Source organism: Panulirus ornatus, chromosome 65 (genome assembly GCF_036320965.1).
Source record: "Panulirus ornatus isolate Po-2019 chromosome 65, ASM3632096v1, whole genome shotgun sequence".
NCBI classification, from domain to species: Eukaryota; Metazoa; Arthropoda; class Malacostraca; order Decapoda; family Palinuridae; genus Panulirus; species Panulirus ornatus.
Window position 1 is genome coordinate 13,170,631 of NC_092288.1, and position 22,944 is coordinate 13,193,574.

At 37.7% G+C, this 22,944-nt stretch overlaps 1 protein-coding gene across 3 annotated transcripts in view; it reads left to right on the forward strand.

Moving 5' to 3' along the window:
* The window catches only part of LOC139746507 (WD repeat-containing protein 26), a 100,244-nt gene extending 79,651 nt beyond the window's left edge, over nt 1-20,593 (forward strand). The window contains exons 7-12 of one of the 3 annotated variants that reach the window (XM_071657816.1): nt 1,993-2,118; nt 4,735-4,818; nt 5,027-5,223; nt 7,929-8,137; nt 11,890-12,102; nt 17,381-19,847. In XM_071657816.1, the coding sequence (XP_071513917.1) occupies nt 1,993-2,118; nt 4,735-4,818; nt 5,027-5,223; nt 7,929-8,137; nt 11,890-12,102; nt 17,381-17,439 (888 nt within the window). In that variant the 3' untranslated portion in view covers nt 17,440-19,847. Of the gene's footprint in view, nt 1-1,992; nt 2,119-4,734; nt 4,819-5,026; nt 5,224-7,928; nt 8,138-11,889; nt 12,103-17,380 lie in introns of all 3 variants that reach the window. The other 2 variants (XM_071657813.1, XM_071657814.1) reach the window with 2 other exon arrangements.
* Nucleotides 20,594-22,944: the final 2,351 nt, after the last annotated feature.

The window sequence follows — 22,944 nt, forward strand, 5'->3', positions numbered from 1 at the left end:
TCCATTTACAGTTGTGCTTTCTTTAATACTTCAAAAAGAATATGCAGTAGAGGGATAAGTGTTTGGGAATGGATCATATGTTTAAAGGCATGGCCTTATTTTTTCATTTCATTACCATTAATTCACTTCATAAATTTAATGGCTACCTTTCATTCATGGGTGACATTGAAAAGTATCATAATACAGACTTATTCCTATACCTTATACACCAAACATAAAGTCAAGTCCAAGTCCTAGCCACTACATGTTATCAGTTATTTTTTCCATTAGATATTTTTTTTAAACAAATGGGACTGTAGATGAATTTTTGTATCTTGTATTAGCTCATTATTAAGAAATGATTAATGCATTTAATAACATTAGAATAAAAAGATACACATCATAACAAGAAAAAAATTGCTGTAACTGCTTTAATCATATTGAACACTTTCTTGTTTAACCCAGTTATTCCTAAGCACATGGTATACGATTACTTGGTAGAGTCTTAACCATATATGCAGTAAGTTTGAATATTTCAACCCATATGTAAAGGAATGATTGTTTCCCATACTGATTAAAAGCATTAACTGATGCCATACTTCATTTGCATCTGTAACTGGCATGCAGAAATATCCACGCTTCATTTCTGGCCAATCTATCTCTATGGTTGTTGATGGATCAGCCTCCCCTCTTTTCTCCATCAATAGCGGTGTCCCTCAAGGTTTTGTCCAATCCCCTACACTTTTTCTCCTTTTTTCAATGATTTCCTCTCCACAAATGTACCAATGCACTCATGCACTGATGACTCAACACTGCATTCATCCACATCCTCAATTCTGCTCCCTCTTCTCTCACTCGATCTACATCTCGTCTTGACACAGCTTTCTCAAAAAAACTCAGATTTGGACAGGATATCTGAGTGGGGTACAAATCTTCTTAAGTTTAATGCCTCCAAGACCCAATTTCTACCCATCTTTATTGAAAACTCCTCACAACCCACTTCTGCCTTTTGATGTTTCTGTAATTCCACCTCTTGATTCTATGAACATACTTAGCATTACTGTAACATCCACTCTTTCTTGGAAACCTCACATTATGGGATAGCTAAGTCTGCCTTTTGGAAACTGGGTGTCTTGTTTAGATGTCGAAAATTCTTTTCTTCTGAGCAGTTGCTCCATTTATAAAAGGGATTGATTTGTCATTGTATGGAGTACTGCTATCACATTTGGGGTGGTTCTAGCTCTGCATCCTTACTTGACAGAGTTGAGTTGAAAGTAGTCTGACTTATGAACTGTCTAAAGCTACCTTCCAGCCTTGACCCCCTTGCCTTACTCCAGAGTGTTGCTTCACTTTCCCTTTTCTATAAGTATTACTTTGGTTTTTGTTCCCAAGAGCTAGCTTCTTGTGTTCCCACACCACTAGCTAGACCATGCAGTACTTAGCAAGCAGCTGCCTCACATGCTTATTGTGAGGCCATCAGGAGGTGCTTTTGTCAGTCATGTATTCTGGCTGTTTAGAAAAATCACTTAAGTATGGTATGATCATTCTCTTTAGGCAGCTTAATTCATGAAGTTAGTTGGGTCCACGTTTGAAATGACAGATTAGTCAACATGTTTCTTCAGTTGAGCATGCTAGGTGCAGAATATAATTTACCATCTTTATTAACTCTGATATGATGTTTACTTATTGAAAGCTACAAATCTTAAATTCAAATATTCACTGAGGGTCTTTACATCACTAATGTCTAAGGCCATATGCAGCTTCATTGTGGGTAATATTTTATTGAAATAGGTCCCTAATTTCCAACCTCTCTTTTAGTCACCATTTGTATGATTTCAGGAATATGTCTGACATCAGCAATTGCAGCTTGCATGAGGTCAGAGCCTAGTCTCTGTGCAAGAAGGTTGTATGTTTAGGCTTAAAAAATGTAGTTATAGAAATAATTGAGTGTTATGCATACAGAGGGTTTCATATATTTGTAGCATATCTTCGATTAATTATTTTTTTTCACAGGAGTCTTTAACAGTTACCAGACGCTTCACCTTAGATGGTCACTCATATGGTGTTGTTTATCTTGCCTGGAGTCCAGATAGCTCCAAGCTTATTGTGTGTTTACAAGAAGAAGCTGCAGAACTTGTGGTGAGTTGTCAAATTTATCACAAGTCAGGCTGGCACAAAATGGGAGTAACAGAATACATAAAAGCAGGTTGTTTTTGTTGACTGGCATTGTTGAATAGTTTTTAATTTTCACTGAACAGGTAATATGTTCAAAGGCTAGTTGTCTGGTAAATTATTACATAAATAAGCATGTCATTTTTCATTGGAAAATCCACAACTCAGTGGTTGGATGTGGTATATAGAATGTTCACTTTTAGTATTTTATTATATCTCTGCCTGATGAATAGGGGTTTTGTTATGTTCACCCTTTGTCTACAGCAGTACTCTAAACATTAGTTTCCTCTCATTAGTTTTCCTTTACCAAAGTTGCATGTATATTACTTGATGAGATTGCTACTTTTATTTATTCTCAGCCAATGATGGATATCCTGTACGATGCAATTGTACCATAGATTTTCTTGTAGGGAATTGGCACTTCCTTACACTAGTCTTGTGGTAGACATCCAAGAGAAACTCTAACAGTTGGTGAGGGAGTTTAGAAAATTTTATAGTTGGAGAAAGTTGAAAGTAAATGCGAACAAAAGTAAGATAATGAGGTGTGGCAGCAGTGGGGGGGATGAAATATGGGAAGTACCTAGGGAGAGTCGAGTACTTTAGATACCTGGAAGTAGACATACCAGTAGATGGAGCACTGAGGGCTGAAGTGAGTCACATGGTTAAGGATAGGGCTGTAAGGTCCTAGATGTGTCAAGGAGTGCATGGAAGAAAGGCCACTGTTTATAAGGGCAAATGTTAAGGTATAGTATTCTTGATGTACTGTCTCAAGGTTAAGAAAAAGAAGTAGGTAGATATGCTGGATATTAAATGCCTGAGGATGGCACATAGAATGAGACAGGTTGGTAGATTTGTTGGATGTTAAATGTCTGAGGATGATACATACAACAGAGCAGATTAATCATTTGAGAAACAGCAGTTTTGGAGAGAGGTGTGTTTTTGAGAGCTGTCTGGTTTACATTGCTAACCCAGGCATGCTGGAATCATTTGAGTTTGTAGATAGGGTGATAAAAGATGGACTGACAGTGAGAATCTTTGTCAGAAATGAAGGGAGCCAGGTGAAGAGGGAAACTGAGGAGGAGGTGGAAGTAGAAGAGGCTTTGAGGTATTGGGGCCTGAACATTCAGAGGTTGTCATGCTGACCCAGGTAGCCATCTTATCTTTCTACTTCAACCACTCGTGACTTCTGGCATTCTGTTCACATATGTACAATATCCTTGTCGCACATAGAGGTGCGTTTACATTAAACATAGATACCAATGAAATACTCAGTTTTCTGTGGGATGGATTTCTCCCACCCATCTATTCTGTTCACACTGCAGTGAGAACCACTGTCCCAACCCAGCAATTTTGTTATAGACAAACAGCCTGCTGTGATGGAGCCTGAACAATTCCTATTGACTTTGCCACATTAAACTGCCTGAGTGTGTACAGGGAGTTGAAAAGGAAAAAGAAGAAAACAAAAAGGTTTTGGGTAAAACCATGGCTACAGAAAAGTTCTTGATATCCATTGTGATCTCTACTTCTGCTTTTTCTTGATAGAAATAGGTATTATAACGGATATGCATAAGAATGATAATTTAGTGACTATACAATTACAATCTGTGTCTGATGGATGCCCAGAGAAAATTGTTATGCTGGCTGTTGCTTTCCCCAAACTGACATAGACTAACTGATGGACTGGGCTCGGAGGTGGTAAATGAATTTTGATATTGATAAGTATAAAGTTTCCCGTATATGTAGAAAATACGGGAAAGAAAGCATTGAATGGTGAAAAAGACATGGATTTAGTAATCTCTTGTGTCCTAAAGCCAAGTAAGCAGTACACAGAAGCAGTAAAAAGGACAAACAAAATTTTTGGGTTCATAGGTAAGGCTTTTGAATTTAAGTCTCGGGAATTCATCCTCACTCTTTCCAATTCATTGGTGCATCTCTAACTTGAATATTGTGTTTAGTTTTGGTCACACTTCTTGAAAAATGACACTGAACAGAAGGAATACTGTGTAGAATTACCAGGATTCCTCCTGGAAAGAGAATTAAATCCTGCAAAAGCAAAGTAAGTGACTTAGGTTTATTTAGCTAAGAAAGGAAAACTTAAGAGTTAATCTAATACAGATATCTAAAATTATTATACATTTTGATAATCTCAATGTAACAAGCTACATGAGGGTTGATTCAGTTGAATCCATTTGTATAAATGGATAGAAACTCATTGGCAAATGTTTACCTTCATTGAGGTGAAGTATTTTTTTTCAACAGAATTGTGAACATATGGAATGATTCACCTGTTAAATCATTTGAAACCAGTACCATAGATATGTTTAAGAATAGACTTCATGAATATTTTGCTTCAAGTCTTTGACTGACATTATTTGCTCATCCTTAGTTACGTGAAAAGTTTGCAGGTTTTTCTCTGTGAAACATCTGTTTGCCTTTTTGCTTTTTCTGCACTTTGTGAGTTTTTGATACCTTTCACTATCACAAACAGCCTTAAAAGGGCCAAATGGTCTGTTGCTATTTGAATTCCTTTGTATTCCTTTACAAAAAAAAAGTAAACATGAAACATTATTTTGCATTTTACAGGTTTGGGATACTGAGCGTGGTGATCAGATATGCAAGGTGTCTAATTCTCCAGATGATTCCCTCACTTGTGCTGCTTGGCATAAGGTGCTGCATCTGTTGTTTTCTTTAACTTGAGAATCAATCTCAAGTTGCTTCATTTGTTTGAACTGTATTTATGAATCTTTTCAAGGCTTTACACCTCAGATATTTAGAATAGTTGTAAAAGTCATAATGAAATGTGATAAAATATTTGTAATTTTCACACATTTTTAGCGTTTTAACATTTTCACCAAACATTTCATGTTTTTCATAGGACTCACGGAAATTTGTTTGTGGTGGAATGCGAGGGCAGTTTTATCAGTGTGATTTAGAAGGTCACATTCTTGACTCCTGGGAAGGGGTAAGAGTACAGTGCCTGGCAATACAGAATGATGGGAAAACTGTCCTTGCGTCAGATACCCATCATCGTATTAGAGGGTACGTCTTTGATGAGCCACAGGACCATAATATGTAAGTAAAAGTAATTTTAATAATTTCTCTTTTGTGTTTACTTGACATTTTATACATACTTTTAGACATAATTAATCAGTCATTATTTAATCAGTCAGTAATTAATCAGTCAATAATTAATCAGTTGTATTTGATCACGGTGGTACATTGTCTCCTTTTAAACTGATTATAGGGGAAAACATTCAACTTATGCCAAATATTTATGGTAGTCATGCTGTAGATAATGTCATACTGTAGATAATGTTAATGTAACTTAGTATTGAATTAAACAACCAGTGTGACATCATGCAGGGGTGCGTGATGTCTCCATGGTTATTTGATTTGTTTATGGATGGAGTTGTTAGGGAGGTGAATGCAAGAATTTTGGAGAGAGGGACAAGTATGCAGTCTATTGTGGACGAGAGGGCTTGGGAAGTGAGTCAGTTGTTGTTCGCTGATGATATAGCGCTAGTTGCTGATTCAGGTGAGAAACTGCAGAAGTTGATGACAGACTTTGGTAAAGTGTGTGTAAGAAGAAAGCTGAGAGTAAATGTGAATAAGAGCAAGGTTATTAGGTTCAGTAGGGTTGAGGGACAAGTACATTGGGAGGTAAGTTTGAATGGAGAAAAACTGGAGGAAGTGAAGTGTTTTAGATATCTGGGAGTGGATTTAGCAGTGGATGGAACCATGGAAGCAGAAGTGAGTCACAGGTTGGGTAGGGGGTGAAGGTACTGGGAGTGTTGAAGAATGTGTGGAAGGTGAGAACGTTATCTCGAAGAGCAAAAATGGATATGTTTGAAGGAATAGTGGTTCCAACAATGTTATATGGTTGTGAGCATGGGCTGTGGATAGGTTTGTGTGGAGGAGGGTGGATGTATTGGAAATGAAATGTTTGCGGTGGTGTTTGAGGTTTGTGGTGTGTGGTGGTTTGATCGAGTAAGTAATGAAAGGGTAAGAGAGATGTGTGATAATGAAAAGTGTGGTTGAGAAAGCGGAAGAGAGTGTGTTGAAATGGTTTGGCCTCATGGAGAGAATGAGTGAGGAAAGATTGACAAAGAGGATATATGTGTCAGAGGTGAAGGGAACGAGAAGTGGGAGACCAAATTGGAGGTGGAAGGATGGAGTGAAAAAGATTTTGAGCAATCGGGGCCTGAAGATACAGGAGGGTGAAAGGTGTGCAAGGAATAGAGTGAATTGGAACGATGTGGTATACCGGGGTCGACATGCTGTCAATGGATTGAACCAGGGCATGTGAAGCGTCTGGGGTAAACATTGGAAAGTTTTGTGGGGCCTGGACGTGGAAAGGGAGCCGTGGTTTTGGTGCATTACACATGGCAGCTGTAGACTGAGTGTGAACAAATGTGGCCTTTGTTGTCTTTTCCTAGCTCTACCTCACGCGTGCAAGTTGGGAGGGGGTGCCGTCTCGTGTGGCAGGGAGGCGATGGGAATTGATGGAGGCTGCAAGTATGAGTGTGTACATGTGCATATATGTTTATGTCTGTGTATGTATATGTATTTATATGTTGAATGTATAGGTATGTATATGTACGTGTGTGGGCGTTTATGCATATACTCGTGTGTGTGAGTGGGTTGGGCCATTCTTCCGTCTGTTTCCGTGTGCTGCCTCACAAATTCGGGAGACAGCGGATAAGTTTAATTAAGAATATAGAAAAATAAGAATTAATGTTTAACATCATCATTTCCTGAAACAGGAAAAATTCAGCTTATTGCTTTGAAAGTTATCTGAATCATAGAAATGAAAACTTTCCCACGTATTCCCTGCGTGTCGTAGAAGGCGACTAAAAGGGGAGGGAGCGGGGGGCTGGAAATCCTCCCCTCTCGTTTTTTTTTTTTCCCAAAAGAAGGAACAGAGGGGGCCAGGTGAGGATATTCCAAAAAAGGCCCAGTCCTCTGTTCTTAACGCTACCTCGCTAACGCGGGAAATGGCTAATAGTTTAAAAGAAAAAGAAAGAAAGAAATGAAAACATTTTTAAAAAGATGTAGAAATGAAGTAGATGGAATGAGAAATAAAGAAATGGAAGGAAGATTAGGATTGTGAAAAGAGTGGTTAATAGATATTGAAATTTAAAGTTTGTGTGGCTATATGAATAGAATGGATACAGGAAGAAAGAAAGAGGATATGTAATTGTGGGGAAGAGACTTAGTGTAGAGGAGACTTAGTGAAGGAATGAATGTTAAAGAGATGTTCATGTATAAAAATGTAAGGTAATGTGTAATGACTTTCCTTGCATGCAAGACATACTGCTTTGTATGTCAGAAAAGGTATGCCAAATGTAGTTGGATTGATTTATTTTGATTGTTAATTGATTTGTGTTGATAATAATGGTTTATCATTTTTGAAGAATGTGCCGTATTGGTTTTTAATTGAAAAATTTCTTTATTGTATTCAAGCTGCAATCATGGTTCATTAATAACTGCATATTGTATTGAAGCATTTCCATGTAATTTTCCAGCATATTTGAAATAGGGATGATTCATTCTTCATTATTATGTATGATGTCAGAATATACATGTACTTACTTTGTTATACACGTACTTTACTGAGTAGTAGTTTCAGTTGAATGAAATGCATGTTGCTGTTAGCAGTAACAAAGATTACCTGCTGTGCAGAGTAATGCATAATCAAGTAGCACATCATGAAGATTGTGGTTTGTGATTATAGGATTTGTGTCTTTGTTTTCTCATGAACTGGTACTTCTGTACAGCATTCAAGAGGACCATAGCATCATGTCCTTCACCCTGGACAACACAGGCAACTATGCCTTACTTAATGTGGCTAATCAGGGAGTTCACTTATGGGACCTACGCAATCGAACTTTAGTCCGGAAGTTTCGAGGCCTTACCCAGGGTCACTATACAATACACTCATGCTTTGGTGGTGATAACCAGGACTTCGTTGCATCTGGAAGTGAAGGTAAGTCTAACAGACACTTTTGCACTATTCATCTTAAAGAAATATTTATATGTCTAAGTTTTGTATCAGTATCCTGTACATTACAATGGGCTTTATAGGAGGAACTTACATTAAAGAAAATGCATCAAACTCCATGCCTGTGATATATCTGCAAATCTAGATTTATTTCAGTACTTTTATTACATTATTTCGTTATTCAGTTGTATGTTAGTGTTGGGTTATTCCTTTATAAATGCACTCCTACCACACAAATTTTTGCATGCCCTCATCATCTTAGCTCTCTCTGTTATTGTATGAACAGGTCCTTTGATAAAACAAAACCCTTAGTTACCATGTTACAGGCTATATTGAGTTTCCATAGGCCACATTCAGCTTTTTTAAGAATTCTTATTGAAACCATCAGCATCCTACTTTGCTATTGTTCTGGAACAGACCCCTTCTTCAAAAAATATGGAGGAAGTCATTGAGGTATGGAAATATTCTACAAGTAATTTTAGGGGTTGATGAAAAGGCTTGAGTTAAGGAAAGTGTAGTACTGCTCTTGATGATGGAGTTGTGGAAGAGTGTGAAAGAGTGTAAGGAAGTGAAGTGTAGACTGATATAGGTAAAAATGAAAGTAGATGGCAGATGGGTGATTATTGTTGTTTATGCACCTGGCCATGAGAAGGAAGATCATTAGAGGTAAGTGTTTTGGGAGCAACTGAGTGAGTTTGTCACCAGTCTTGATGGAAGAGACCGGATATTAATGATGTGTGGTTTGAATGCAAATGTGAGTAATGTGGCAGTTAAGGATATAATTGGGGGCATGGGGTATTCAGTATTATTAATGGAAATGGTGAACAGCATTTGTTGTTGTGTATTGAAATAGGATTGGTTCCTGGGAATATCTGTGTTTAGGAAAGATGGTTTGCTGGGAATGTCAGATTACATATTGATTGATAGATGTGTAAAAGAGAACTTGTGGATGTCTGATCACTATTTTGTGGAGGTTTTAGGAAAAGAGGAAACAATATTGTCTGTTTCCTTGCGCTACCTCACTAATGCGGGAGACAGCAACAAAGTATAATAAAATAGATAAATAGTACTGGAATGTGCAGAAGATGCATATGGCATGTAAAAAGTGGGATGTGGGCAGATTAAAAAGGGTAGTGAGTGTTGGGATGAAGTAAAGTTGGCAGTGAAAGAGAAAAAGGAGGCATATGGGTGCTACTTACAGGGAAGGAGTGCAAATGATTGGGGGATTTATATAAGAAAGCAGCTGGAGTTCAAAAGGAAGGTGCAGGGGTAGACAAGATAGCAAATGATTGAATATCAGTAAACTTCAGGGAGAATATGGAGATGTTTTGGAAGGAGGTAGATAATGAGCAAAAAACAAGATAAATAGGAACATCAATGAAGGGGACAAAAGGGATGTGATATAGGTAGTGATGAAGTGAATATTTGGAAGGACTGTTGAATGTGTTTGATGGCAGGGTAGCAGATGGAGAGAGATTCTGAGAAGAGAAAAGGTGGAAAAAACCTACATAGAATGAAATGTGGTAAGGTGGCTGGAATGGCTGGTATTGCTGTTGAATTTATTAAGAAAGGGGATGACTTGTTGATAGTTTACTTAGGATTCTTAGTGAATGTATACTTTATGGTGAGGTGAAGGCATGTACAGAGCATTAGACTGGGAAAGAAAAGTGTGATTTCAGAAGTGATAGAGGATGCATGGATCAGGTGTTTACTTTGAAAAATGTGTGTGAGAAATACCTAGAGCATAGATGGATTTGTATGTGGCATTTATAGATCTTGAGAAAGTATACAAGAGGGGTTGATAGAGATACCTTGTTGTGAAAGGTCTTAAGAATGTTTGGTGTATGATGAAAGCTGCTATAAGCAGTGAGAAGTTTTTATGAAAGGTATAAGGTGTGTGTACAAATAGGAAGAGAGGAGAGTGAAAAGATCGAAGTGAAGGTTGGTCTGCGGCTGGGTGTATGGATGGGATAGTGAGGGAAATAAATGTGAGTCTTGGTTTACTCGCACATACACTGTCCATGTTTCTGCTCCCAAAGTACTAAAAAGAAGTGAGTCAGTTGTTCTTTAGTGATAATACAGCACTGGTAGCAGATTTGAGTGACTGAGTTTGGAAGAGTGTGTGAAAGGAGGAAGTTGAGTATAGATGTGAATAAATGCAAGATTATTAGGTTTAGCAGGGTTGAGGGACAGGTTAGTTGGGATGTTAGTTTGTATGGAGAAAATTGTAGGAATTAAAGTGTTTTAGATATCTGGGAGTGGACATGGTAGTGAATGGAGCCATGGAAGTGGAGGTGAGTGATAGTGTGGGTGAGGGAGCAAAGGTTGTGGGAGCACAGAATAATGTGTGGAGAGATCATTATCTAGGCAGGGCAAAAATAGATATGTTTGAAGGTATAGTAATCCCAGCAATATTTTATGGATGTGAGGCATGGGCTCTAGATGAGGATGTATGGAAGAGGGTGGATGTGTTGGAAATGAAATGTTTGAGGTGAGTACTTGATTTGAGGTGGTTTGATTAAATATGTATCAAAAGGGTAAGAGAGAGGTGTGGTAATGAAAAGTGTATATTTGAGAGAGCTAAAGAGGCTGTGTAGAACTAGTTTGGACAGATGGAGAGAATGAATGAGAAAAGATTTACAAAGAGGATGGAGAGAATGAGAGAAAAATTAACAAAGAGGATATACTATGCGTCAGAAGTGGAGATGGAAGAATGGATTGAAAAAGATTTCGAATGAACAGGGCATGAACATGAAGGAGGGTGAAAGGCATGCACAGGATAGAGTGAATTGGAACAATGCAGACTGATTTAGGGTATGTGAAGTGGCTGGGGTAAGCCACTGAAAGGTCTGTGGGGTCTGGTTGTCGACAGGGAGCTGTGGTTTCGATGCATTGTGTATGTTAACTAGAGAATGGGTGTGAGCAAATATGGCCTTTCTTCTGTTTCTGGGGCTACATTGCTAATGAAGGAAGTGGCAGTCAAGTATTTAGAAATATACATGTTTATTTACTTACACCTGTAGTGTTTTGTAGTTAACGTAAACTTTTAGTTATGTAGTCTGAAATCATTTATAATCCAGAAAATTCTTAGATCAGGAAATGACTTGGTTCCAAGCATTATGGAGTGATGAGGATAACATATGCCACTTAGATCAGAGCAAACAAGGATACCATCTAGTAGTTGGCATGCTCTCTTCCATAGTTGAAAAGTTGATGTACTTTAGTGGGAAAGTCTTGGAAGGAGTTTTGAATATGCAAAATGTTTTCAAAATTTGATTTTTGTATCTATGAAACTTGCATGTAGTCGCATGCTACATAGAACTGCCATCCTGTCCACACCTAATATGTATTTTTGGCCTCAAGCACATTAAAAAACTTAAGGGCCACTGAACTTATGGAGCTTAGGAGAGTTTCAAGGGTTGTGTAGATGTTTAAGTTTAAGTTTTGGAAATTGAGTCATGAGCATGAGTCAGTCAGTAGGTTGATAGTGCGTTGTTGCTTTGCTTCCATTTTTAATGGTTATCTAACTCGTGAATCTGAAAGGTAGAAGAGCCTTTAACATATATGACGTGAATCTGTAAAGTTGCAGACACAAATCTTTCATGTCCGGAACTGATGTATTATTTTTTTGATGAATGAGAAGTTATTTTTCTCAGTGAATGATAATGTCAAAATGTAGTATAATTAGTGATTATTCTGTATTTTGTTTTACATGATTTTTTTTATTCATATTTTAGATAATAAGGTGTACATATGGCATCATCGGAGAGAATTGCCTGTTGTTACCCTTGTCGGACATACCCGGACAGTTAATTGCGTAACATGGAATCCACGATACCCTGCCATGGTTGCATCTGTGTCAGATGATTCCACTGTTCGGATATGGGGACCAGCACCACAGTACCGGGGGTCATCATCAACACAGAATGGCACTAGTGCCAGCTCCAATGGTAAGATGTAAATTCAGTTTTAAATCTTTTGAGAATACCAAATGTTATGACTCATGCTGCTTTTAGAAAATGCAAGCTGGTTCTTTAGTTCAAGCACCATTGATTTCCTACTGGAGCCAGGTATAGATAAGATGTTCTTGCTATGGTATCCCGTGTTTTTCAGTCTGTCACAATAAAAAGTCCAAGAAAAGCGGACACCACATAGTAGGATTTTATCTTTCTATCGTTTTTGGGCATCTCAGTAATTGCATATTTAGTGTTTGTTTTGTTATATTAGATATATCATTTATACAGTGGAAATTATTAATTTGTCCTCATAAAAAGATGTATACACTTCACATCAGCTGAGTCAAGTAGACTTAGATTATGGTCAGCTTTCCTTCCAGTGTTGTCCATGACAGGAAATATGAAGAGTAGAATAGAACACTTGTGTCACATACAGCGCAGCTTATTCATTGGTAGTGAAACGAGAATTGGTGGAAATATTAGTTGGAAGATAACAGCAATATTTGAATGACATTTCACGGCTAAATATGGGACTTTTTCAAGTTATCAGCTAGGTCAAATTTCAGGTTAAACCTTTTTATAAATGACAGAAAGATCAAACTGGAATTTTGGGTCATTTTTTTATTTTATTTTTTTTTTATTTATTTTTTTTTTTTTGCTTTGTCGCTGTCTCCCGCGTTTGCGAGGTAGCGCAAGGAAACAGACGAAAGAAATGGCCCAACCCATCCCATACACATGTATATACATACGTCCACACACGCAAATATACATACCTACACAGCTTTCCATGGTTTACCCCAGACGCTTCACATGCCTTGCTTCAATCCACTGACAGCACGTCAACCCCGGTATACCACATCGCTCCAATTCACTCTATTCCTTGCCCTCCTTTCACCCTCCTGCATGTTCAGGCCCCGATCACACAAAATCTTTTTCACTCCATCTTTCCACCTCCAATTTGGTCTCCCTCTTCTCCTCGTTCCCTCCACCTCCGACACATATATCCTCTTGGCCAATCTTTCCTCACTCATTCTCTCCATGTGCCCAAACCATTTCAAAACACCCTCTTCTGCTCTCTCAACCACGCTCTTTTTATTTCCACACATCTCTCTTGCCCTTACGTTACTTACTCGATCAAACCACCTCACACCACACATTGTCCTCAAACATCTCATTTCCAGCACATCCATCCTCCTGCGCACAACTCTATCCATAGCCCACGCCTCGCAACCATACAACATTGTTGGAACCACTATTTCTTCAAACATACCCATTTTTGCTTTCCGAGATAATGTTCTCGACTTCCACACATTCTTCAAGGCTCCCAGAATTTTCGCCCCCTCCCCCACCCTATGATCCACTTCCGCTTCCATGGTTCCATCCGCTGCCAGATCCACTCCCAGATATCTAAAACACTTCACTTCCTCCAGTTTTTCTCCATTCAAACTCACCTCCCAATTGACTCGACCCTCAACCCTACTGTACCTAATAACCTTGCTCTTATTCACATTTACTCTTAACTTTCTTCTTTCACACACTTTACCAAACTCAGTCACCAGCTTCTGCAGTTTCTCACATGAATCAGCCACCAGCGCTGTATCATCAGCGAACAACAACTGACTCACTTCCCAAGCTCTCTCATCCCCAACAGACTTCATACTTGCCCCTCTTTCCAAAACTCTTGCATTCACCTCCCTAACAACCCCATCCATAAACAAATTAAACAACCATGGAGACATCACACACCCCTGCCGCAAACCTACATTCACTGAGAACCAATCACTTTCCTCTTTTCCTACACGTACACATGCCTTACATCCTCGATAAAAACTTTTCACTGCTTCTAACAACTTGCCTCCCACACCATATATTCTTAATCAATTCTGTAGATACTCGGAATTAACTGTATAAGTTTATGGCTGAAGGTTGAATTTTCTTTATGGATTCAGTCACTGGTTAAACCTATTTTAAGTGGCATAACTCAGTCAGTCCAGACTTGAATATTGGTTTTTATGCCTTTCAGTTCTCTAGATGCTAGGAAAAAAAGCATTTACATTTTCATGGGATATGTATCAGGTTTAGAGTTTTCACATTGTGACCATGGTTAAGATGAAGTTATGACCCCCAACAGTAGATGAATGGATGGATGGACAAAAAACGACGCAAAAAGAAGAAAGTGATCTCTGAGTGGCTGTCATTCGACACAGGTGACCCAGTAATGAAGTAAAGGAATGGAGGGAAGTATCAAGAACATGTTTAGTACTGCCAAGAAGTTGGCAGCAAAAGAAATAGACAAGGCAGAAATAAGGGAGCAACTCCTTTGATGGATAAAAGATTATCTTAGTGGAAAGGAACAAAGGACACATTTCAGAGGAGCCTTCTCCAAATATGAGATCAGTGAAGTACCACAGTGCTCTGTTTCAGGATCATTACTCTTTTGATTTATGATGACTTGCCAGATGGTATGGATTCCTGCCTGAATATGCTTGTAGTTCATGCAAATATCATGAGGAAAGTAAAAAGTGAGTAGGATTGCATCAGTTTATAAATGGACCTAGACAGACTCCAAAGTTGTTTTGATACATATTTAGTGAAATTCAACCCAAGCAAATGTAAGTAATAAAAGGTCACTATGACTGTTATCAAGCAGAAAATAAGCTGCAGGAATCTTTGTGAGAGGGACTTGGGAATTGACTGTCTATAACCTGTGACGAGTGTCTCAATAGGAGAATGGCAAAGCTGTTAGATATTAGAATAGCTTTCAAGTACAGGTACACCACCAAATTTCCAGCAACTGATGGTTCGGCGCCTCCTTTAGTCCGGACAAAATTACGTGAGGGAACTTGAAATTACTGTGGCAACCAGACTAGTTTACTGGGCGGCCACAGATGGCGTTGTGTGTAGAGCACGCTTATTTACATTCTTTACACTGCACTTGCTGGTAGTGATACTGCAATTCTGTGAGATTCTTAGCATGATGGGTTAAGCCTTCCTCTGATAATCTTAGCATGAAGCAGCAGAATGAAGATGTTTGCAAAGAAAAATAATATTAAGATAACATTAGTGATGAGGTTATGTAGTAACCTTTGAGAAAGATTCATCTTAAATAAGCACATGCTGTCAATGGACTGAACTAGGGCATGTGAAACATCTGGGCTAAACTTTGGAAAGATCTATGGGGCCTGGATATGGATAGGGAGGTGTGGTTTCAGTGCATTACACATGACAGGTAAGGATCGAGTTTGAATGAATGTGGCCTTTTTTGTCTGTTTTCCTGGTGCTATGTCGCTGAAGCAGGGGTTAGCAATGCTGTTTCCTGTGGGATGGGGTAGTGCCAGGAATGGATGAAGGCAAGCAAGTATGACTATGTACATGTTTGTATATGTATGTATATGTCTATACATGTGTATATATGTATATGTATGTGTATGTATATGTATGTGTATGTGCGTGTATGGGCGTTTATGTATATATATATATATATATGTGTATATGAGTGGATGGTCCATTCTTTGTCTGTTTCCTGGTGCTACCTCGATGAAGCTGGAAAATGCAGTCAAGTATGATATATTTGTTTCTTGCTATTAGCTACCCTGCTCACAACCTCAATTTTCTGCATTGTGACTTAATTGTTCAAATGCAATATAATTATTTATTTTAACATATTCCTTTCTACGTGCTGGTCGTAATGAAGACATATTGCTACATGTAATTATCGTATACATTGAAGGGTACTTATTAGATATACAGTCCATGTTACACTTCAGCATAATATGTTCCTAAAGTTTTATTTTGAAAATTGTACAATATGTATAATTGCACCCTGTATAAATGAGTTTTTATGCATGGTTAAACTTTCTCATGGATGTTATAATCCTTTTGCATACTTCATTAGTTTCTTGTGATGTTGAACATGTAATGGGGATTCAATAAGTAAGAGGCATAGCATGATATAAGATGTCAGAAAAAGTTAGGGCATTTGTAGGCTTTTTCATGGCATGTGGTACATGTACAGTGGGAGTGAAGTTGTAAGATGGTGGTTGATGCTCTGGGATTAGTAACATATTAGCTCAAAGTTGTCATGAGTGAATCATACAGATATCAAGCTTGGCATTAGTCAATAAGATTGCAAGGAACCCTTTATATTACTTTACCATGTAGATGAGCTTCATTGTAATTTATGTTATATATCCAACACATGGAGCGGGGGACTGGAAATCCTCCCCTCTTGTTTTTTTAGTTTTCCAAAAGAAGGAACAGAGAAGGGGGCAAGGTGAGGATATTCCCTCAAAGGCTCAGTCCTCTGTTCTTAGTTCTATCTTGCTAATGCGGGAAATGGGGAATGGTATTAAAAAAAAAATCCAACACCATCATACTCAGCTTATAACCATGTAAGTAATAAATGTGAAAATGACAGTGTTCATTAAATGGCCAGCTGAATGGTGCAGTAAAATTGGCCTGGATTAGAAGAAAGTGGCTTCAGTATAGTGTATCCTGATATTGAGGAGTAGATAAAGAGAATGATAATGCTTATGAAAAATGGGAAATCAGATATAATATCTTTTGGAATGGTAAGATGCTGAAGAGTGGAGCATAAGATTAGAAACGGTCATTAATGTCTGGATGGCAAAAGCACGTTCCAGCAGGTCCTAAACTACTTTTTAATGATCAGCAGCACTAAATTATAATGAATTTTTATTAAACTTACAGAGACTGCTCAATTTGTTAAACATTAGCCCAAGTATGAAAAGGTAGTTGAAATTTACATTCATACTGCATATTAGCACCTGTGTACTAGCTCTGTTAGTTTTTGTTTCATTTTAAAGATCAAACTTTGTCAGAGTTATTTTCCTTTCTTGGTCATATATTGCAAGAAGGAAGTGAATTGCTTATTCATTCATCTATCATTATAGAGTCTGATATTAAACTTTGTTGAATCATTTTTGACTCTAGTCATGCTTACTGGAATTACTCATTTTGGTAAGATTAAGCTATTCCAGCACCATTCAGTTTTTTAACTTACAAACTTACAGTATCATTACATGTATGCTGTAGTAATTCCTATAGTAATATCTTACATAGTGTAATTATTTACATACATGCAATGCCATCACTTAGATGGGTCCCTAATTTTTGTTATGATTTCTTACAGCAACCCAGAGTGTTCAGGGAGTACATGATGGAATGATGTTGAATCATGGAGGGCACTATAAATGAATATGTTTGCATAATATTTTTGAAATCCACTCATTGATTTATTTCTTATCCTCAGGGAGGGAGTCTGAATCTCCATCATCCCATATGTTCCTGACCAATGGTGCAGCTGTTTAGTGCAGAGACAATCACATGTGCCACAAAACTTATTATCTCGTCGCTTGTGGTGTGTTCTTAGTTGCTGGTGCTACTAAGTTCAAGTGACGCCATCTGGGTGTTAGTGCCACAAAGCTAGTGCAGGCAGCTGGTGTAAGGTCACTAGTATACAAAAACATTTCTCAACTCACATCATGTGACCTGAACGCCATAGTCATGAGCTGAGTGACAGACAACTGGGTTGATCGAATTCTGTCTGTGAATCATTCCTCTGTGAGTGGGACCTTTATGCCAGATGGAAGTAACAGTCTGTTTTACAGAATTGTATCAAGAGAGATTGCTTCTTTCCCTTGAACCAAAAAGTCCCTCAGTGAAGTTTATACTTTGCTTTTCAGTCCACCTTTTAAGGACAAAGGTCCTCTGAAGAAATATACTCCTTTCAAGAGGACGTTCTCCTTAACTACAGCACTTACTCAAGTTCTTCTCATTTTCCAGTCTCTGTCTTCCACAGAATGAGTAATCAGCAAGGAGGAAGACTTGTGTTACTTGGGAGGTATTTTTCTCTGAATGAACTCTGCTATCAGTGTAAGGATATATTTCATTTGGCAGAGATCACCTCCATAAACAGGGAATTAATTTTTGCCTTATGAATTGTTCCATCTTTGAAGAATGGCATTGTTCATAAGAATTCTTGCCTGTATATGTGGATCACTCTAAGAGTATGAATCACAGTAGGCTCCTTAGGTTGCCAAACTGCTCATCCACTGTTGTTAAGTGTGGCTGTTTCAATCCAATCATTTGTTCATCCTTTTCAACTTCATCATCCATTGTTTGTGTGTCAGCTCTACAAGCCACCACTGTAAATATAGTATCTTTCCATCTTGGAAAGCATTGTTCGTCCACAGGGTTGAGAATTGTGTGATGAAACCTATAAAGTGAAGTCAGACATTAAGTTGACAGGAGTACCTTTTTTCCCTGTTATGCATAGTGATGTGTGTCCAGACCTCTGTTCATTAATCTGAAATGTGGATTGTATAGTCATTTTTGTCATGTTGACAATATAAGTAATAAACAGCCTTAGGGATGTATTACATAGTTTATACTTGGTGACACAGAACAAGAGAAACTCTTAACAGCACTACCACTTGACAGACTGAAAGTATTGTAATGTAATTTGCCACTTACATGAAGACATTACCTTAATGAGAAGTGTGTATACGTTAGTAAAATAGAAAGATGTGAATTACTAGTTGATATATTATTTACATGATTTGGTAATATTACATCTTACTGATCATTTTGAGCTTGTTTCAGTAGTTAAGTTTTTATTAACAAATTATGCCACTATTGTTAAAAAAGCTTTACTCATAGTTAAGTAGTACTAAAGTTAAAGAGGGTAAGGATGTGTTTTATTTTAAAGTATTGGGAAAATTAGGATGTGCAGATGTCTTTTTCAGCTGGCTACAGTGTTCATGCTCACTAATAATTAGTCTGGTTTGATTTTGATACTAAATCATGGTTGAAAATAGTGCCTGTTGGTTTCCAGGTTTGTGTGTTTTAGTGTTTTTGTAGAATAATTTGCATATATTTCCTCATATTCATATGAAATAATTAAGTTGGAGCTAGCCAACAATGTGGATTTTTACATGGGCATGTAAAATATATCTGATATGTGGCAAGGGCTGGGATTCCAGGTAATGTGAGAAATGATGGTACAGTGCAGATTAGTGGAAGCTTGGAGTTGTTCCATTTACTGATGCTCTGTTTAAAAAAAAAAGTGGGAAATTTTTTTTTGGCACTATTAAAGCTAGGTAAAATGGGTTAAGAATAAGTTATGTGATCATATTTATAAAGTGAGATGTAATGTATTGTGTAATGAACAGATGATGGATACATGGAAAACTGCTCTGAAGAATGTCTTGTATAAGATGTAAATATATGGATACTGTGAGGTTAAGCAATCCAAGGAAGTGATGTAAGTGAAACACGTCATTCTTTCTTGAATGAATTGGACATTCAACTGTACCAGAAATATGTTCATATGTTTAAAGAGACTATATGTAAGACATGACTTTGGCAAGAAGTTACTATTTACTATTTGGCTTTTTTTGTATTGTTCCACAAGTTATGCATTATCATTTTGATTTTGGCCTTTATATTTACTTTACAGTGGAATTAACTTTGTGTTTTACTTTGTAACTTATGATAGTGTTGCTGTAATCATAGGAAAGAAGCCTTTTGAAATGGGAAATACGTACATGAATGTACAATATGAGGAAAGATGTCACAGCTCAAAATGACCACATGAAATGAGTGGAATACTGATTATGGAACATCAATAGCAAAATAATTGAAAGATGGTTGCAGTGAATGGTAGTAACAAAATAATTGCAGTGTAACAAAATGGACAATATACAAAGATTTCTAAATAGAAGTGGAATTGGAAAAATATTGATTTACAAAAGATGTGCTTATCTTGAAAGAAGGCCATTGCTGAAAATGTAAAGGGAAAGCTTGCTTCCTGTCTTTGCCCAGTGAATCTTACAACCTGCAAGTCGTGTTGATGACTTTCAATAACTTTTTATTCTTACTTGCTGTGGATGAATGGAAACTCTTGTTACTGAATTAAGAATGGTTATAAAAGGAGTAAATGATAAAAAAAGTGAAAGAAAAAAGTTCAAACAAGAATATAAGAATAAAGGTCTTTGCTATTATTAAGGTTTTCACAAAGCTTAGTAAAGTGAACAATGAAGAAAAAATTAGAATGTATCATCCTTATGAATATGCAAAAATCTTGAATAGGATGGATTATTGTGACTGATGTTTATATCAAGTAGCATTTTGCAATCCTGCCTTGAATATAGGAAATGACTGTTTGGATATTGATAAGTAGAGTGTTGCATGCACTGCTTAGTTATAGCATGTGAGAGTCGGACAGTTGCATCATTTATTAGTGAAAGGATCTATTGGTCTGTTGCTGTTTGCATTCCTTTGTATTTGTTTGTACTGGGAACTCTTTGAGATGATAAAGGTTTGATTGGACTGAGAGTTAACACTCCAACCAACTTTGATGCAAACTTCCTTCTTATTGTTATTTTTTTATCAAGAAAGATTTTTATCAAATCTAACTATAGTATTGTGAAGACATTGGTAATAAAATTCAAATTTTCATATTTGGGTATGTGTGTTATTTCATCAGCATCTCTTCGTACTGTATTTGAAATATATTTAAGAGAAAAAGGATTTGTGAAATACAAGTCAAAATTAGGATATTAGGATTTCATTGTTGAATAATATTTGTTGTTTTTCAGGCAGTGTATTCAACTCTTTGTCTTGTGAAACAAGGAAATATGTGATGGATTATGCTGAACCTCTTCCATATCCTCCTTCCTCAGCAGATCAAGATTCCTCCCTCCGGATCCACTCATATTTACATGCACCCTCAATATTTTTTTACTATTTGACTACAAACCCCCCATTCATGTATCCTGATTCAGTTAGTTTCTTGATGTCTATTCTTTCCATAATAACCATGTCACATCTTTTCATTATTATTCATTCTCCACAGAATTCCATGTGTCCCTGTTTCTTGTGCACTTAATAGAATGTAGAAACACATGCCAGATCATCCTTTCCTGTTACATTAGACTTAATTACATAAAACCCAGACCATTCTAAAATAGTATGCACCTCTCTAAAGGACCTATCTTTTATGGACTAACAAGTAACAACCCTACATAGCATACCCTACAATCACCATTGTGTAAATGGCAACTAAACTTGTATCCCAGCAGTGGCACTTACAGTTAATTGTCCCCTTGTAAACCAAACTTCACAGTGAAATAAAGATAGTTTGATGCTAAGCTGTGAACTGTAAATCTTTTAAGGAAAGGGTTGATTGTGTGTTTAGTAGATATTGTTGAGTACCATCTACTGTGTATTGAACACAATGAACATCAGACTTAGTGTTTGATTTATCTTGTGTTAGTAATCAAAGATTCATATCTTTAGTTCTTTCCATTATGTAGAGAAAATTATGTATGTTTTTGTAATTCATCTGATATAATATTTTCTGATATCGTCGAGTATGACACGGCAGGCTGTGGAAATGCTGCAGTCTTCAAGTGTATTCATGAGTCCTTAGGATATATATATATTTATTTATTTTTCTTTGTCGCTGTCTCCCGCATTAGCGAGGTAGCACAAGGAAACAGACGAAAGAATGGCCCAACCCACCCACATACACATGTATAAACATACACGTCCACACACGCAAATATACATACCTATACATTTCAATGTACACATATATATACACACACAGACATATACATATATACACATGTACACAATTCATACTGTCTGCCTTTATTCATTCCCATCGCCACCACGCCACACATGGAATAACAACCCCCTCCCCCCTCATGTGTGCGAGGTAGCGCTAGGAAAAGACAACAAAGGCCCCATTCATTCACACTCAGTCTCTAGCTGTCATGTAATAATGCACCGAAACCACAGCTCCCTTTCCACATCCAGGCCCCACAGAACTTTCCATGGTTTACCCCAGACGCTTCACATGCCCTGATTCAATCCATTGACAGCGCGTCGACCCCGTTATACCACATCGTTCCAATCCACTCTATTCCTTGCACGCCTTTCACCCTCCTACATGTTTAGGCCCCGATCACTCAAAATCTTTTTCACTCCATCTTTCCACCTCCAATTTGGTCTCCCACTTCTCCTCGTTCCCTCCACCTCCGACACATATATCCTCTTAGTCAATCTTTCCTCACTCATTCTCTCCATGTGCCCAAACCATTTCAAAACACACTCTTCTGCTCTCTCAACCACGCTCTTTTTATTTCCACACATCTCTCTTACTCTTACGTTACTTACTCGATCAAACCACCTCACACCACACATTGTCCTCAAACATCTCATTTCCAGCACATCCATCCTCCTGCGCACAACTCTATCCATAGCCCACGCCTCGCAACCATACAACATTGTTGGAACCACTATTCCTTCAAACATACCCATTTTTGCTTTCCGAGATAATGTTCTCGACTTCCACACATTCTTCAAGGCTCCCAGAATTTTCGCCCCCTCCCCCACCCTATGATCCACTATCGCTTCCATGGTTCCATCTGCTGCCAGATCCACTCCCAGATATCTAAAACACTTTACTTCCTCCAGTTTTTCTCCATTCAAACTTACCTCCCAATTGACTTGACCCTCAACCCTACTGTACCTAATAACCTTGCTCTTATTCACATTTACTCTTAACTTTCTTCTTTCACACACTTTACCAAACTCAGTCACCAGCTTCGCAAACATGGGAGACAGTGACAAAGCAAAAAAAAAAAAAAAAATATTATATGTAAGGGTTAAGGGGAAGAGTGGTTTGGGAATGTCTTGGGAGTAAAGTCAGGGGTTGGTGAGAGGACAAGAGCAAAGGAAGGAGTAGCACTACACCTGAAGCAGGAGTTGTGGGAGTATGTGATAGAGTGTAAGAAAGTAAACTCT